The 19,885-nt window shown below is 39.6% G+C and overlaps 1 protein-coding gene across 1 annotated transcript in view; it reads left to right on the top strand.

Moving 5' to 3' along the window:
* LOC134583516 (intelectin-1-like) overlaps positions 1 to 19,672 on the top strand; it is a 97,121-nt gene extending 77,449 nt beyond the window's left edge. The window contains exons 6-8 of the mRNA XM_063440452.1: positions 1,288 to 1,408; positions 17,161 to 17,264; positions 19,502 to 19,672. Coding sequence (XP_063296522.1) covers positions 1,288 to 1,408; positions 17,161 to 17,264; positions 19,502 to 19,654 — 378 coding nt within the window. The 3' untranslated portion in view covers positions 19,655 to 19,672. The remainder of the gene's footprint in view (positions 1 to 1,287; positions 1,409 to 17,160; positions 17,265 to 19,501) is intronic.
* Positions 19,673 to 19,885: the final 213 nt, after the last annotated feature.

The following is a 19,885-nucleotide window of genomic DNA, read 5'->3' as shown; positions in this document are numbered from 1 at the left end:
GATTAAGTAAAAGTCTATGTCCAAGGGTGTACATTTGTTTACTCGAGTCCACCATGTGTAGCAGGATTCGGGGGTCGTCTATGCCGGGATCATCACCGGAACTGGCCATCAGGCAGTCCGGGTCTTCTTACCTGCTTACCCAATTCCCAGTCTGTGGGTGTGCTGTCCACCTCTCTGCCCTGGACCTGTACCTGTGCCCCTTGGTAGGTACCATTGTGGATTGCTTTGTCCCTTCCTGTAGTGTACCTGAGCTGTCCGTGTCTCTCATACATGGGTGCTGTGGGTGGTCTGAGCTTGATCGCTGAGAGTGTGAGCTGGCAGCCAGTGTCTCCGTGGAGTGCCCGTTGTTCGAGGTTGAGAGCTGTGTAAGTGCAGTCTCACCTGCGCAGACCGGGTTCCAGGCGAGTGAGCTCTGGTAGTGGGACGGTTAGGTGAGTTCTGTGCCGTCCGCCTTCTCTTCATTCTGGTCAGCCTCTCCGCGCCACTAAGTGGTGCAGGTTGTTGTGCTTTTGTCGCCGCCAGTTTATGTGTTGAGTGTACGATTGCCGGTCCTTGTGGCCTTTCGGCGATTTTCTCCCAGAGTTGCGCCCATAAGCGTTCAAATGCCCTTGTTATATTGTCCTCGTGCAGGGCCCGTGGCTCTGGGTAACGTGCGGCGGCCATCTTTGCGGCCCGCATGTCGGTTTGTGGGTTCAGTTGCTTGGTGCTATTGTGCACTTGTTCGTGGTCAGTCGCTTTGTGGAGGCCGGGATAACCCCCACCGGCCCATAGGGGGGGAAGCGTAGCCAAGACCGTCGTCGATGTGTAGGTGAGGCGGGAGATCGGCCGCGTCCCCCGCCTCAGTGTAGTCAGCAGGCCGCAATGCCCGTCGGAGCCCATAATGCACACAGCTGGGTGTTAAAAATTGGTGCCCGGTCTCTCCCGTGCCTTCAGGGATCGGATGCTGCCAGTATTTATAGCAGGTATCACGATTTTTAGCCAATTTCCATCTATTTGCCGAGGAGCTCTTTCAACATGCGTCCTGCTTGCTCGGTGGTCAGGCCCCGCCCCCCTTGTATTCTCAGTTTAGTGTCACTGTTCCCTATTTTTTTTTTTTTTTGACCTAATAATATATATATCTACCTACATCAAATCCTTAGAATTTGTAAGCTTGTTTGAGAAGGGCCTTCTTCTTCCCTAAAGATTCACTTTCTATAATTGCAAAGCACTGCAGAATATGTTGGCGCTACATAAATGCCAAAAATAATTTTTGACATTTTAAATATTTTCTAATCCTTATCCTTTTAGAAATACCCAGTGGTCTTCAATGTGGGAACGTGCATAAATCAGAATGGACCAGCCATACCCGTTGTCTATGACTTTGGAGATAAAGACAAGACAGCAAATTATTACTCGCCTAATGGAAAAAGTATGTTTGTATTAAAATTTGCATTAACCATAGCACCTACACAATTTTCTAGTTAGTTGTTTAAGTGTAATAATCTCAATAATCTCAGTTTTTTTTAAGGCTTTCTGTGTCTAACATAAATTATATATTATTGACTTCCTACACAATGTTTATTATTGCCAAATATATGAAACAAATGCTCAGAATATTCAGAATGTGTCAAAACAGCATTTTGAGATGGAATAACTTTTTAGAAAATACATTTCTTTTGGATATATCTATTAATTCTGCTGAGTTTTGCAAGCCCTCCCTTCTAACACTGCACATACTGTACTTTCTGTGCAAACACAGACTTCCCAATGCAGCTCAATGAGAAGTAAGGCAGGTGTTCTAGGTAATTTTTCCCTCTTAGAGTTTAGAGCTCCAGTAAGCTAACCAACCGGAAGTAACGGGACATGGTTGTCTGATTGACAGCCACGGAGTGTAACAAGGTTAATTTCGATTGGAATCTGCACTTTTTGTAAAATGAAAAAAAAAAAAGAACACAATTTTCACACATATAACAAATATGTATTGGTAAGTGGTAAAAGTTGAAATTAAAGGGAAACTCAGAGCAATGTAACTATCATAGCACATTGTAGTGTTACGGTGCCAGGAGTGCCCTGGTGCCCACCCTCCAATTGTAAGAAATTAAATGGCAGTGCAGGACTTTGAACAACTATTTGATGCTTTCAGCCAAAGAGAAGGCTATAAGTCGTATATGGTTACTTACCCACTCCTCTGTTTGGCTCTGACATTCTGTGTGCTCAGCCCCTGCAGTGAAGGAAAGTCCAGAGAGTCTGCGCCTGCCTAATGCTATATTAATTTGTGTGGCCCAACCTTTCATTTTATGAATGCTACTCGCGGTCCTTAAAGGGGAAATGGGGAAGTCATGTCCCTTCCCATTCTAATTGGTCCACATCAGTGCCCCCATTAGCGGACAATTTCAGGTCAGAGGCATGACGAGGACCAATCACAATACATCATTTAGCATTTAAGATTTTTGGCCCTATTTGCTTTGCCCTATCATGGTTTCTGTTCAGAGTATCCTTTAATGCAATCCTTGATTGACCTTGGCTTTGTTCTTGACCCCGTGTTTCTCTGTAACACTTACCTGTCCTGTTAAACTCTCTGATTCCTTCACATGACAGTTTGCATTGTTGTCATATGTGCAGGTGGCTTTAACCCCCTACCCATTAAAACACAGACACTATATAAACTGTACACGTGTGTGTGTGTGTATATATATATATATATATACACAATTCCTTGCACTCAGGCTGCAAAACAACATGGCCGGTAGCACTACCAGGGCTCCAAGATCCAATCTGTAAATAGGCGGCTGCACTCTTGCTCTTTCAGTAAATAATTACTTTTATTCTATAGTAGTAAAAAAAACTGGATCAACGTTTTAGTCCCACATAAGGACTTTCTTTAAGATCATAGAAATACACATAACAAACAATGTAAATATATATGACACAATAATAGGAATATTGACTTACCCCAGGTGCAATGTGTTCAGACTGGCGTCATGTTGGATCCCCTGCGCATCGGGATTAGAGCTTCACCCCTAATCGTGACGTGATTCCGTGATAATGCCACCGTCATTGCCATAGCGATGACGCTTAATTAGAATCTCTGTGGGAATGTGTACACACTAAAGTGAGCTCCCAATATTTGGTGCGATCGCCAAATAAACAGCCTAAGAGACATAATGTATTACAAAGGGCAAAGTGACTAGATGTCAGGGTACCTGTTGTCTCTACCTCTGTGGAGGTGAGACACTTGGACGTTCTTCCTCGCAAAAGGGTTGAATCACTCGTTCCTCGCGGTTCCCTCGGTCGTTTACACGCCGGCCGCGAGGGATCCACTTCCTTTTATGACGCGGCGTTCAGTAGCCGACGTCATGACGACAACCCAACCCGATCTGTCAATCAAGCCCCAAGCACGAATGAGGATTCGTCGGGGGCGTGATTACCTGTTTGGAACCAGGGTATAAAATAGGGCTTTCTACATTTGTTCATTGCCCTGTCGTGGTTCTAGCTTGTCTAGTCACTCAGTGCTCTTGTATTCTGTTAGTTTCTTTGGTTTTGACCCGGCTTGTCTGTTCTACCTCGTTTACCTCTATTACCCTTTGACTCGGCTTGTCTCTCGCTTACCTGCTCTCTCGTTCCCTCGACCTCGGCTTGTCTCTATACCATTCTTTACTTACTACTTACGTTAGTCCGGCCATTCTAAGGTCCGGTATACGTACCCTGTACCTGTTTGTACTCTGCGTGTTGGATCCCTGTCCCGATCCTGACACTAGATCAATTACCAGGGTGTATAGGACGATTATAAATACATCTAAGTGAGGCGGTACTGTGTACTGTAAAGTGCTGTATAATTTAAAGTACAATCGTGTCTACAGTGATTCACTGGTAATCAAAGTGCTACTGTGAAAACTACTTTACAGAAAGTGACTTGGTGCTGAATTCTTAAATTATTGAAATATTGTGATATGTGCATAAAAACTGACAGTGAAGACAACAATGACAATGTATTAAAAAAGCTCTAATTGCAGACTATAGGCATATAAAAACATGAACAGTGTGGGTATCAATAGTGCAAATTATTCAGAATCGCATTATATACAGTCAGGTCCATAAATATTGGGACATCAACACAATTCTAATCTTTTTGGCTCTATACACCACCACAATGGATTTGAAATGAACAAGATGTGCTTTAACTGCAGACTTTCAGCTTTAATTCAAGGGTATTTACATCCAAATCAGGTGAACGGTGTAGGAATTACAACAGTTTGTATATGTGCATCCCACTTTTTAAGGGACCAAAAGTAATGGGACAGATTAAAAGTCATAAATCAAACTTTCACTTTTTAATACATGGTTGCAAATCCTTTGCAGTCAATTACAGCCTGAAGTCTGGAACGCATAGACATCACCAGACGCTGGGTTTTATCCCTGGTGATGCTCTGCCAGGCCTCTACTGCAACAGTCTTCCGTTCCTGCTTGTTCTTGGGGCATTTTCCCTTCAGTTTTGTCTTCAGCAAGTGAAATGCATGCTCAATCGGATTCAGGTCAGGTGATTGACTTGGCCATTGCATAACATTCCACGTCTTTCCCTTAAAAAACTCTTTGGTTGCTTTTGCAGTATGCTTCGGGTCATTGTCCATCTGCACTATGAAGCGCTGTCCAATGAGTTCTGAAGCATTTGACTGAATATGAGCAGATAATATTGCCCGAAACACTTCAGAATTCATCCTGCTGCTTTTGTCAGCAGTAACATCATCAATAAATACAAGAGAACCAGTTCCATTGGCAGTCATACATGCCCACGCCATGACACTACCACCACCATGCTTCACTGATGAGGTGGTATGCTTTGGATCATGAGCAGTTCCTTTCCTTCTCCATACACTTCTCTTCCCATCACTCTGGCACAAGTTGATCTTGGTCTCATCTGTCCATAGGATGTTGTTCCAGAACTGTGAAGGCTTTTTTAGATGTTGTTTTGCAAACTCTAATCTGGCCTTCCTGTTTTTGAGGCTCACCAATGGTTTACATATTGTGGTGAACCCTCTGTATTCACTCTGGTGAAGTCTTCTCTTGATTGTTGACTTTGACACACATACACCTACCTCCTGGAGAGTGTTCTTGATCTGGCCAACTGTTGTGAAGGGTGTTTTCTTCACCAGGGAAAGAATTATTCGGTCATCTACCACAGTTGTTTTCCGTGGTCTTCCGGGTCTTTTGGTGTTGCTGAGCCCGCCGGTGCGTTCTTTCATTTGAAGGATGTTCCAAACAGTTGATTTAGCCACACCTAATGTTTTTGCTATCTCTCTGATGGGTTTGTTTTGTTTTTTCAGCCTAATGATGGCTTGCTTCACTGATAGTGACAGCTCTTTGGATCTCATATTGAGAGTTGACAGCAACAGATTCCAAATGCAAATAGCACACTTGAAATGACCTCTGGACCTTTTATCTGCACCTTGTAAATGGGATAATGAGGGAATAACACACACCTGGCCATGGAACAGCTGAGCAGTCAATTGTCCCATTACTTTTAGTCCCTTGAAAAGTGGGAGGCACATATACAAACTGTTGTAATTCCTACACCGTTCACCTGATTTGGATGTAAATACCCTCAAATTAAAGCTGAAAGTCCGCAGTTAAAGCACATCTTGTTCATTTTATTTCATTGTGGTGGTGTATAGAGCCAAAAAGATTAGAATTGTGTTGATGTCCCAATATTTATGGACCTGGCTGTATTTTTCTTTCAAAACTTATGAGTATCATATTACTAAAACGTTACCAGTATCACCCAACACTACATCTATAGGTTTCTTATAATTGTAGGTTTGTTGTATTTCTGTCTGCAAAAATAAATGCTATCAACAAAAATGATTAAAAACAATGCAAGTATAAAAGGGGGTTAATTATTGTAGGAATGAATGGAGAGATAGAGTCTCGTTAAGTCCTTTTGTAGATAATGTATTTAATTCCTGGATCCAATATGCTTCCTTATTTAAGAGCATTCTTCCATGGTCACCACCTTTTTTTGGTATGTGGTCTAAAGCCAAAAACTTTAACGTAGTCAAAGGGTGTTTGTATTCTAAAAAATGCTTCACGACTGGCTTGTCCGAATGACCGTCTCTATAGGCTAGTCTGATACTAGACCTGTGGCCCCTAATGCGTTCACATATAGCTGTTTCGGTCTTCCAAATATATGAAAGACCACATGGCCACGTACGTTTATAAATTAAATGTGTGGTCTTGCAAGTAATGGTATATCTTATTGCTATGTGGATGGCTGAATGTTTTGGATGGTGTCATATGACCACAGGTGACAAATCCCAGACACCTTACTGATCACTTGTCTGTTCTCTCGTTGGTTGTGTGTGTGACGGTAGTAACTGGTATCACGGTTTAGTATTCCTTTTCCCAATAGAAAAGTATCGCCTAGAATCCACAGGAATAAATATCGCTGGTATAGCCAAATAATCCACACATGAGCCACAAATTAATGCTGGAACAAGACTGATTTACTGGAAGCAACAGACATTCAATTTATACAGTACAAGCTCCTACTCTGGGCCAGATCTGTTCCTCCTCCAGCTTAGGACTACCTCATAACCTATTTACAAGAGATGTGTACTTCAAACTTTTACGCCTCTATAGGAAACAGGTTGATTTAGATTCATATGGCATTTTCTTATCAGATTATTATAAAGCCAAGAGGATCCCAAGGGGATTCAGAATCTTGAACATACCTACAATTGGACGGGAGAAAGCAACAGTCTGACGAGATTGGACACAGGTACTAAATAGAGCATCTTTTGATCTAATGCTCATCATAATTAAATATGTTAAGTCAGACCTAGTGGATACCAACCAGTAGATTCTGGATCTGGAAACAGAGTACGCTGTTCTCCTATCATCACCTGAAGGTTTGAAACTCTCACAAAAACTGAAGGAAGAAGTCTTTAAGTACAAGAATGAAATCAGGTTTAAAAAACAAAAAATTGAGAAAGTACAAAAAGACTACCTGGATCACAGGGTGTACAAGTGGCTATCCAGCAGTAACAACAACTGTAGACCAAGACTGCAACGCAGGAGGATCATACGTCCAAAGGTATCAACCATAGATGTGACCTCAGGCGAATCTGCCTATGATACTGATACAAGAAGCAGTACACAAAAAGATACAAGGGCTTTTTTAGATACCCCAGAGTTTGGCACAATTACGCGGAGCCGAGGAAGAGGGGCAGAAAGCCAAGAATGCGCAGATGGTGCAAAGGGAAGAATAATGTTTCAAGGGAAACCTCCACGCAGGAGGTAGTCCCTATTTTTAATCTATCCCACAAACCGTTCAACGCTGAAGAGACAGATTTATTAAGCCAGGGGTTAACTTTTGTACCTACATCAAAATCCAATCAATTCAAATGGAACATCGAACTCTACAGGTTTGGTAGAAATATAATACAAGGCCAAAACAATACTATCACCACAATCACGTTTGAATAGTGTGAAGTAAATATATAATCCAAATTCCAACAAAGCTTTAATTAAGACCTTTCTCTCTATGACTAAGAAAGAAGCCCAAACAGTGATGACACGAGAAGAACACACAACTTAATATCTCCAAAAAGCAACATAAGATAATAAAAAAAATGGCAGATGACCAATCAATAATAAATCGTTCAGCAGATAAAGGTGGCGGTATCGTAATTATGGTTTATACATATTAAGCTAATGAACTGAAAAACAACTATCAGACCAGAGTACTTACCAACTGTTGGAAGGGGACCCTATTAAGGATGTCCAAAATAATATTGAAGAAACATTATCTAAGGGATTGAGAGCTAGTTATATAGATCTTAACCCCTTAACACCGCAGCCAAATGTACAAGTTGTGAACGAACAAAACCTGGCATTTGCGCTATATGTCTGTCAAACCGTAATTCACCTCTTTCATATTAAATGCACCCCCCCCTTATTATATATCATTTTATTCAGGGGAAACAGGGCTTTCATTTAATATCAAATATTTAGCTATGAAACATAATTTAATATGAAAAACATGGGAGAAAATAAGATTTTTTTTTATTTTTTTAGTTCTACATGACATTTGAACTGTCAATGTCATAATACTGTTTGCTTTTACTGCAATAAAATACACATATTTGTATTCAGCAAAGTCTCACGTGTAAAACAGTACCCCCTATGTACAGGTTTTATGGTGTTTTGGGAAGTTACAGGGTCAAATATAGCGTGTTACATTTGAAATTGAAATTCGCCAGATTGGTTACGTTGCCTTTGAGACTGTATAGTAGCCCAGGAAATAAATTTACACCCATAATGGCATACCATTTGCAATAGTAGACGACCCAAGGTATTGCAAATGGGGTATTTCCAGTCTTTTTTAGTAGCCATTTGGTCACAAACACTGGCCAAAGTTAGCGTTAGTATTTTGTTTGTGTGTGAAAAATGCAAAAAACGCCAATTTTGGCCAGTGTTTGACTAAGTGGCTACTAAAAAAGACTGGACATACCCCATTTGCAATACCTTGGGTTGTCTACTATTGCAAATAGTATGCCATTATAGGGGTAATTTTCATTCTTGGGCTACCATAGGGTCATAAAGGCAACGTAAGCAATCTGGCGAATTTTAATGTGAAAAAAATGAAACACAAGCCTTATATTTGACGCTGTAATTTTTGAAAACACCATAAAACCTGTACATGAGGGGTACTGTTGTACTCGGGAGACTTCGCTGAACACAAATATTTGTGTTTCAAAACAGTAAAAAGTATTGCAGCAGTAATATCGTCCGTGTAAGTGCTGTTTGTGCGTGAAAAATGCAAAAAACTTCACTTTTACTGGCGATATCATCGTTGTAATACATTTTACTGTTTTGAAACACTAATATTTGTGTTCAGCGAAGTCTCCCGAGTAAAACAGTACCCCCCATGTACAGGTTTTATGGTGTCTTAGAAAGTTATAGGGTTAAATATAGTGCTAGCAAATTAAATTCCTTATACTTTCGGTATGGGTTGTCAGGCAGGTCCCGCTAATTGTAATTAATTAGGATACCTAATTATGTAAAATTATTACATAAATATATGTGTAGAATTAATAGATGTATATATATACATATGTGTATATATACGTATATATATATTTTTTTTTAAAATATTTTTATTTATATATAGGTATATATATAGTGATATATACGTATATATTTATGTATATAGATATATATATATTATTTCGTTCTACGTGTATTTTGATATATAAATATATATATATTAATATCACTATACAGTTAGAACGAAATAAAACACATCTATATTTTTTTTAATATTTTATTTTTAATTATTTTTTTTATTTTATTTTTTTACGTATTTACATATTTATTTTTTATTTTATAAATATATATATAACAATAATTATATATATATTTAATCAGTATCAGTCTACGTGTAATTTGATATTAATATATATATATATAATTATATATATATATTAATATTAAAATACACCTAGACGGTGTATGTGTATGTGTGTATATGTGTATATATATATATATATACTTAGATCATATATATATGATCTAAGTATATATATATATTTTTTTTACACTTTTAACATTATTTAATTTGATTTTCAGCCAGCAGGGGGACCAACTGTCATTACAGTTGGTCCCCCTGCTGGCAATGCCTGAGCCAGCTATACCGGCCATGTGATTGTGAGGTCCTCGCAAGGACCTCACTCTCACATGACCGGGAGGGACTGGAGGAGGAAGATCTGCCACAGGGGGGCTCCCTGGGAGTCCCCCCAACCGCGATCGGCGGCGTGGGACCACCGGCGACCGGGTAAGTTAAAAAAAAACGGCGGGCGTATATTTACGTCCTGCGGCGTTTAGAGCCGCTTTTAAAAGGACGTAAATATACGCCCGGCGGACTTAAAGGGTTAAATTATATCAGTACCTAACAAAAAAAATCCACGTATCCCAAGAATCTATTCAATACCGAAGATCCACAAGGATCCCAACAGACCACCTGGACGCCCCATTGTTTTGGGATTGATGGTGTTTTAGAACCACTTTTTAAATGGCTAGATCACCTATTCCAGAGACCTGTTGGTGAACTGCATACTTGCATCAAAGACACCCAAACATTAATCAGCAAAATAACCAAGTTGGAATATAGTGAACCCAAACCAATTCTCATTAACAGGGACGTACAAAGTTTATAAACCGTGATCCCACATGAAGCTGGGGTTGTAGCCAAACGCCAGGTCCTTATTCACTCCACTACCTACAAAGGTCCTGTTACGCTACTAGGGGTGATTTGGGTTGGAACTCAACTGCAGCTTGTAAACTTCCTAATTACAATAGTTAAGAAATGGAGAATCCTTAAGTATTAATACTGTAGCTTTAAGAAAGAGAGAATCACTGGTAACTTGATTCAACCGAAGTTTTAATAAGTGTTAAACTTAAATGAATTGCATTTAGGCAATAATCCAATAAGAAGAAGTGCAAGTAATCAACAACACAAAGTTCATTATTAAGTATTTCTTCAGAGATCCATTAAGTAACATTCTTTAAGTTCATGAGAATAATATTCAATAGGAACAATAATCAAGTAGCTAAGAATATTTGCAAAGCAAGAACAGTTCATAGTGAATAAGCATGATGGGAGTTGTCCTTCATGTAATTAGTAGCTTTAAGCACTGAAATTATTTGCAAAGCAAGAAACAGTTCATAGTAATTAAGCATTATGGGAGTTGTCCTTCATGTTAAGCATGATGGGAGTTGTCCTTCATGAGATTAGCTGTTTGTATCAATGAAGATTAGAGTAAGCAAGCGATAGTTCATTAATAAATTATATTGTAGACAAATAGCTGAAAGATATACTTAAGGTTTATATGGGTAGTCCTCCAATAGTCCAGACATATGGTCCACTTTTAAAGTAGCAAAGTATCCGTTCTCCTGTAATCCTTTATGGCATGTAGCAATCCTTGCATTTGCTCAAAGGCTGGAACGGCTTGTCTCAGCTTGTGGAGAGGTAAGTCTGGTGGAAGTAGTTCCCAGTAGCGAAGCCTGTGGAGCCCGCGGTCTCGCGGAGGCAGCTCACACGTTAGCTCAAACAATCAATCACTAAGCACCCTCTCTCTGGCCCAGACTCCCTAAATACCGTCAGAGCTGTGTCAGAGGGGGGCGGGGTCCGGCTCCTCACAGCTGAGTGCCGAACCCGGAAGGCTTACTCCATGACAGGATCCCCCACCTAAGGAGCACTCTCCGTGTGCTATTACCTAGGTTTATGAGGGTATCTCCTGTGAAAGGCAGTAATCATCTTTGATGCATGTATTTCAGAGGAATCCTCCCATGTGTTATCTTCTTCTCCATAACTCTTCCATTTAATAAGGTATTGTAAGTTACCTCTATGAAGTCTGGAGTTAAGAATTTTCTCTATTTCATATTCCGAATCTTCTTGTACTTCAATGGGGTCAGGCTTCCTCAACTGTTCCCTATGAAAGGGATCTGGGAGAAAAGATTTTAGGAGTGAAACATGAAAAACAGGATGCAATTTAAGTGATGGAGGAAGTTTCAATTTTACAGCATTTTCATTAACAATGGATTCAATTTGAAAAGGTCCAAGAAAAAGAGGACTTAGTTTCTTAGAAGGATGGTTAGTAGAAATATGTTTTGAAGATAGCCACACAGTGTCACCAATTTTATATTTAAGAGGAGCTCTCCTTTTAATATCATAATTATTTTTATATAACGACATAGAACTTTCAAGATTTTTCTTTAATTGCTTGAACAATGAAGACATTTCCATATTTTGAGAAGAAACCATTGGGTTAGAAGTTGTCTTGGGATCTTCGGGGAACAAGGAGGGATGGAATCCATAATTTGAAAAGAATGGCGTCATTTTGCTGCTTGTATGTATAGGCAAATTCAGCCATGGGTAACCAATTACTCCAGTCATCTTGTAAATACGTACAGTAACAACGAAGGTATTGTTCTAGACATTGATTGACTCATTCTGTTTGGCTATTTGTTTGTGGATGGTATGCTGAAGAAAGTTTACGGTGGATTTGAAGTGAAGAACACATTTCCTTCCAAAAATGTGAAGTAAATTGAGAACCTCTGTCTGAGATTATTTCTTCAGGAAATCCATGTAATTTGATAATATTGTCAATGAAAATTTTGGAAAGTTCAGAGGATAAGGGTAACTTTGTCAAAGGAATGAAATGTGACATTTTTTTTGAAACGGTCTACGACAACAAGAATGGAGGTGTTTTTTCCGAGAAGGAGGGAGTTCCACCATAAAGTCCATGGAAATAGACTGCCAAGTTCTTTCAGGTACTGGTAATCCAGTCATTAATCCATAAGGAAGGTGACGTTCCACTTTGGACCTTTGACATACTGGACAAGACTTAACATAGGCTTCTATGGTTTGGAGTTGTCGAGGCCACCAATATTGTCTAGTAGAGAGTTCAAGTGTATTTTTTTTATTACAGGATGTCCAGCAAGGGGAGAATCATGAATTAATTTTAAGAGGTTTTTTTGGAGTTTTGGAGGAATGTAAATTCTATTTTTGAAATAAAAGATTTCATCTTTTTTGAACAATTTAGGAGTAGAAGGTAGTTCAAGTTCCTTGTGAGATAATTGTTTCAGTTCATCCAATATAGTAGTTGTAAGTCCAATAATCTTATTGTTTGATAATATTGAAAAGGTTTTCTTTTCCGAAGAAGGATCTAATGGAATTCTGGAAAGAGCATCAGCTCCTTTGTTACGAGATCCAGGTCTTAATTTTTATTGACTTAAATGAAGTATAGGAATCTGTGGGAGACAATTATCCTCACAATATCCTGAATCAAAGGTGAGAGAGAAGGGAGTCCAACGAATGAAGGGGTTATGCGTTTGTAACCAGTTGATTCCTAAAATGATTGGAAAAAGAGGAGATTTTATTATATCAAAAACAAGAAATTCCGAATGGTTATCATTGACAATTGTCTTGATAGGAATAGTTTCATTTTTTATAGGACCAGAGGGAATTAAAGATCCAGCAATAACTCTGATGGAGACAAAAGATGCTTTTTTCACAAAAGGAATTTTATTGGTTTAAACAAACAAAGAATCTATGAATATCCCTGTAGCTCCAGAATCAATAATAGCTCCAGTCTTGATTCTTTCTTTGTCCCATTTTAATATTAAAGGTACAGCAAACTGATGAGAACAGGAAGAGGGAAGTGTTTTCAAAATTGAGGTATTAACTTTAAGCTTTCCTTCCTTAGAGCATTTTAGTAGAGGACATTCTTGTAAAAGATGTTCCTTAGAAGCACAGTACATACAGAGATTTAAATTTCTTCTTCTTGTTTTTTCTTCAATAGTTAAAGGTGCCCTAATAAACCCAACTTGCAGGGGTTTAGTAGACATGCGCAAAGGTGGATTGGGTTTTTTCCAAAATGAAGTAGAGAGAGCCTTTTCAGTTTTTCGTTCTCTGATTCTTCTATCTATACTGATAGAAAGTTGAATTAATGTATCAAGCGTTGGGGGAAGAATGGTTCTAGATAATTCATCTTTAACTGTTTCAGACAACCCTAAACGGAACTGATTACGTAGAGCTATATCATTCCATTGGGTTTCTGAAGCCCATCTTTTAAATTATTATGATCCTCATATAGTAGTGACATTGCTTCAACAAAATTATCCAAAGAATCCAAAATAGGGTCTTCATTTTCCAGAAATGTATGTGCCCAGGACATGGGTTCACCCCTTAAATAGGAAATCATTGAACAGACTTTAATCCTGTCTGTGGGGTACGCCCTAGGTTTAAGAGTGAACAACATTTTGCATTAATTCAAAAATTCTCTATATTTAGAGCGATCTCCATGAAATTTTTCAGGATTGCAGACAGCAGGGTCACTTGAAGAATGTGTAACTTTATTTTGCATTTCTCTAATATAAGAAAGAAGTCTCTCATTAGCAATTTGCAAATCCTGCATGCCTTGTGTGAGTATATCAACTCTATGGGTTAATGAAGTAATTTGGGAATTCCCTTCTGCTGGTTCCATTTTTTGGGCTTGGTGATTCGGGTTGGAACTCAACTGCAGCTTGTAAACTCCCTAATTACAATAGTGAAGAAATGGAGAATCCTTAAGTATTAATACTGTAGCTTTAAGAAAGAGAGAATCACTGGTAACTTGATTCAACCGAAGTTTTAATAAGTGTTAAACTTAAATTAATTGCATTTAGGCAATAATTCAATAAGAAGAAGTGCAAGTAATCAACAATACAAAGTTCATTATTTAGTATTTCTTCAGAGATGCATTAAGTAACATTCTTTAAGTTCTTGAGATTAATCTTCAATAGGAACAATAATCAAGTAGCTAAGAATATTTGCAAAGCAAGAACAGTTAATAGTGAATAAGCATGATGGGAGTTGTCCTTGATGAGATTAGTAGCTTGAAGCACTGAAAGTATTTGCAAAGCAAGAAACAGTTCATAGTGATTAAGCATGATGGGAGTTGTCCTTCATGAAATTAGTAGTTTGTAGCAATGAAGATTAGAGTAAGCAATCGATAGCTCATTAATAAATGATATTGTAGACAAATAGCTGAAAGATATACTTAAGGTTTATATGGGTAGTCCTCCAATAGTCCACTTGTAAAGTAGCAAAGTATCCGTTCTCCTGTAATCCTTTATGGCATGTAGCAATCCTTGCATTTGCTCAAAGGCTGGAACGGCTTGTCTCAGCTTGTGGAGAGGTAAGTCTGGCGGAAGTAGTTCCCAGTAGCTGAGCCTGTGGAGCCCGCGGTCTCGCGGAGGCAGCTCACACGTTAGCTCAAACAATCAATCACCAAGCACCCTCTCTCTGGTCCAGTCTCCCTAAATACCGTCAGAGCTGTGTCAGAGGGGGGCAGGGTCCGGTTCCTCACAGCTGAGTGCCGAACCCGGAAGTGTTACTCCATGACAGGTCCCCCCATTGAATTTGTTTTAGAACTTCTCCATTGACCTTACAAAATAACTATTTTCGCTTTGAAGATAGTTGGTATCTCCAGATAGCAGTTATATCAATGGGGCAGCCATGGCGCCGATGTATGAGAATGCATTCATGTTTGTGCACACAGCATTCAAAGTTACTATAGGTTTATTGATGACCAGCTGATAATATGGAATGGCACTATGGAAACAGCAAAAAATATGATAGATTATGTTAATCAACTTCATATGCCAATTAAGCTTACAGCAAATATTAGCATGGAACAAGTGCAATATTTGGATCTCCAGATCACGGTGGGATCTTCAAGTCTCCAATATTCTCTATACACTAAACGTACAGATCAAAATACACTTCTTCATTACCGAAGTGCACATCCCAGGGCCTTAAAGAACTCGCTCCCTCAGACACAATTTGTGAGAGTGATCAGGAATAATTCTAAAGTAGAAATTAGGGAAAAGCAGTTAGCTGAAATGATGGAAACGTTTTTATTAAGAGGATATGATCGACACATCCTGAATAATGTGCTATACGAAACACAGAGTGCACGCGCAGATATGGAGAAGAATGCCTCAGTGACACTTGTTTTTTCCTAGGATGTATCATCAATCAACCCCACAAGTCACATCGATTGTCCGGAAAAATTGGAAGATACTGTCAAGTGATGGCACGCTGCCTAAAGTCTTTATAGAATCGCCTTCAATATATTTAAAGAGGAACAGGAATTTAAAAGACTTATTGGTTCACACGGATCCAATTAAAAGTTACACACAACCGACGAGAGAACAGACAAGGGGATCAGTAAGGTGTCTGGGATGTGTCACTAGTGGTCATATGACACCAGCCAAAATATTAAGAGATCCACATAGCAATAAGGTCTACCACATAAGAGATACCATTACTTGCAAGACCACACATTTAATTTATAAACGTAAGTGTCCTTGTGGTCTTTCATATATTGGGAAGACCGAAACAGCTATATGTGAACGCATTAGGGGCCACAGGTCTAGTATCAGACTAGCCTATAGAGACTGTCATTTGGACAAGGCAGTAGCGAAGCATTTTTTAAAATACAAATACCCTTTGACAACGTTAAAGATTTTGGCTACTAAAGACCACATACCCGTACCAAAAAGAGGTGGTGAGCGTGGAAGAATGCTCTTAAATAAGGAAGCATATTGGATCCATGATTTAAATACAGTATCTCCAAAAGGACTTAACAAGACTATCTCTCCATTCATTCCTACAGTAATTAACCCCCTTTTATACTTGCATTGTTTTAATCGTTTTTGTTGATGGCATTTATTTTTGCAGACAGAAATATAACAATCCTACAATTATTAGAAACCTATGTATTGTTGGGTGATACTGGTAACATTTTAGTAATATGATACTCATAAGTTTTTAAAGAAAAATAAATAATGCAAATTTGGATATTTGCACTATTGATACCCACACTATTCATGTTTTGTATATGCATATAATCTGCAATTATAGCTTTTGTCAATACATTATGTCATTGTTGTCTTCGCTGTCAGTTTTATGCACACACCACAGTATTTCAATTATTTAAGAATTCAGCACCAAATCACTTTCTGTAAAGTAGTTTTTACAGTAGCACTTTGATTATCACTGAATCACTGTAGACACAATTGCACTTTAAATCATACTGCACTTTACAGTATATAGTACTGCCTCATTTAGATGTCTTTATAATCGTCCTATACACCCTGGTATTTGATCTAGTCACTTTGCACTTTATAATATATTAAGTCTCTTAGGTTTTTTATTTGGCGATCGCACCAAATACTGGAAGCTCACTTTAGTGTACACGTTCCCATAGAGATTCTAATTAAGCCGCATCGCTATGGCAACGACGGTGGCGTTACCACGCAATCACGTCACAATTAGGGGTATAGCTCTAATCATGCATGCGCATGGGATTCGGCAGGATGCCGGTCTGAACACATTGCCTGGGGTAAGTCAATATTCCTATTTATGTGTCATATATATTCACATTGTTTGTTATATGTATTTCTATGATCCTGAAGAAAGTCCATATGAGGGACTGAAACATTGATCCAGTTTTGTTACTTCTACCCCAACCCCGTCTCTTATGTCTGTTAGATAAACTAGATTTGCCACTGTATACTTTTCTTAGATTTAATGAATATATAGTTAAAGTCTTACAAAATGTTTCTTGGTTTCCACAGGTGAGTTTGATCCTGGTTTTGTCCAGTTCCGAGTGATAAACAACGAAAAAGCCCCCCTGGCATTGTGCCCAGGTGTCAAAGTCAAGGGATGCAATTCAGAGCATGTAAGTTTTTTTTGTTTTTTTCTACAACTATCTATATAAATAACAGAACATACGTTCTCAAATGACTTTTGAATGATTTAGAATCTGATCACACAAACAGGGTTATTCACTAAAATATGTGTGCAGTCAAGGTCAGTATAATTTGGTTAAAGTAACCAAGTGTCAGCCTAATTACATGATTTTGCTATTTCGTGACGAAAAGTCATGATTTTATGAAAGACATTTTTATTTTATGAAACCCTTTCTTTACTGTCCCGTGATGCACACTCTGGTGCGGCCCGCACCCCTCTTGTGACACCACTGTCTACACACACAGTTACAGTAAACAAATACGTATGCATCCCATGTTACACACAAACCAATAAAATTAAGTGCAAAATGACAACTACTATACCTGTGAGCAGGGGCGTATTAGCCGCGAGGCAAACAAGGCATTTGCCTTGGGCGGCATTTTCCAGGGGGCGGCAAAAAAAGCCGCCCCCAAATGCCCAAGGCAAATGTCTTGTTAGCCTTGCGGCTAACAGACATGCTGGGCTGCTGCTGGGCGGTCGGGCGGCGCTGGGGGGGCGAGGGAGCACTCCCCCTGAGCTGTCTGCTCAGCTCCCTCGCGCGCCGCACAGTGAGGCTGGGAGCCGGAATATGACGTCATATTCCGGCTCCGCCTCCCAGCCTCACTGTGCGGCGCGCGAGGGAGCTGAGCAGACAGCTCAGGGGGAGTGCTCCCTCGCCGCCCGCCCAGCAGCGCCACCCGACCGCCCAGCAGCCACTGGACCACCAGGGAAAAAAGAAGGCCCCCCCAGCATTCCCAAAGGTAAGGAGGCTGGGGGGGTTAAAGTAAAAAAAAAAGCCACTGGACCACCAGGGAAAAAAGAAGGCTCCCCCCAGCATTCCCAAAGGTAAGGAGGCTGGGGGGGTTAAAGTAAAAAAAAAAAAAAAAAGTGTTAATGTGAGTGTCTGTTAGTGAGTGTATGTGTGTCTGTTAGTGAGTGTATGTGTGTCTGTTAGTGAGTGTGAGTGTGTGTGTGTGTCTGTTAGTGAGTGTGAGTGTGTGTGTGTCTGTTAGTGAGTGTGTGTGTCTGTTAGTGAGTGTGTGTGTGTGTTAGTGAGTGTGTGTGTGTGTCTGTTAGTGAGTGTGAGTGTGTGTCTGTTAGTGAGTGTGAGTGTGTGTCTGTTAGTGAGTGAGTGTGTGTGTGTCTGTTAGTGAGTGAGTGTGTGTGTGTCTGTTAGTGAGTGAGTGTGTGTGTGTCTGTTAGTGAGTGAGTGTGTGTGTGTCTGTTAGCGAGTGCGTGTGTGTCTGTTAGCGAGTGTGTGTGTGTCTGTTAGCGAGTGTCTGTTAGCGAGTGTCTGTTAGCGAGTGTCTGTTAGCGAGTGTCTGTTAGCGAGTGTCTGTTAGCGAGTGTCTGTTAGCGAGTGTCTGTTACTGAGTGTGAGTTTGTCTATTAGTGTGTGTGTTTCTGTTAGCGAGTGTGTGTTTCTGTTAGCTAGTGTATGCGTATCTGTCAGTGAATGTGTGTGTGTGTGTTTAGAATGCGGGGCATGGGTAAAGGTTGGGTGGGGGTGGCGCGCGCGGGGGGGGGGGGGCGCCTGAGTTTTGTTCTGCCTAGGGCAGCACAAAACCAGGATACACCACTGCCTGTGAGTAATAATTATGAATAAACAAACCAAATCAGCTGCACTCTCTTTCATGTGTTACCTCACAATAACTCCCAAAACAGTGAAATCATGAATGAAATCAAAGAGAGGAATCTATAATCCTTAAATCCCCTTCACAAAAACTAAAAAAAAAAAAATACATACAACCTGTATAATAAAGTAGGAGAGGACAAGAGCGACTCCGCTTTTGGTGCTACCCCCTATCGGACAAGAGAGACTCCGCTTTTGGTGCTACCCCCTATCGGACAAGAGAGACTCCGCTTTTGGTGCTACCCCCTATCGGACAAGAGAGACTCCGCTTTTGGTGATCAAGCTGCCTTTAGACTATATCAGTATTGTACAAGCGCTGAATTGTTTCTGTTCTTATCTGTATAATAAAGTGCATAAATAGGGGGTTTAGAAGCCTTTCAAGATGCATCAGAGTTGGAAGTCACTAAAATGGTAATATAAACAGTGTGATACGGTATAAGACATCAATATAGAAGGATGGTTTGAAAATGCATTTACTTAGAAGGGTAGAGCCAAAATATATGGAATACAATAAAATCCAATGCATAGACTTCTACATTACATTTTTTTTCCAGTACTGTATTGGAGGTGGAGGATTCATGCCTGAACAGAGCCCCAGACAATGCGGAGATTTTGCAGGTCTGGATTGGGATGGCTATGGGACACGCACAGGGTGGAGCGCAAGCAAAGAAATCACTGATGCTGCTGTGCTGATCTTTTATTATTAATAGAATAGCAAAAGTTGTATAACCTGTTACCTAAAATATCTATTCACATCATAAAGCAAAAAAAATGTTTTTTAAATTAGAATATGTTTTAAGTACTGTAGCAGGACATAAGCTACAACCAACACCCCCAGCTTTAGGTTGAACTAGAATTTGCCACACATCTCATTGATTCTATGCCTGTGATATTTGTCATAATTCTCCATTTATTTTGATCAAATAAACATTAAATAT

The sequence above is a fragment of the Pelobates fuscus genome, chromosome 13 (assembly GCF_036172605.1).
Source record: "Pelobates fuscus isolate aPelFus1 chromosome 13, aPelFus1.pri, whole genome shotgun sequence".
Classification (NCBI taxonomy): Eukaryota; Metazoa; Chordata; class Amphibia; order Anura; family Pelobatidae; genus Pelobates; species Pelobates fuscus.
Note: the sequence above shows the minus strand (reverse complement) of the source record. Positions and strands in the feature narration are given on the sequence as shown.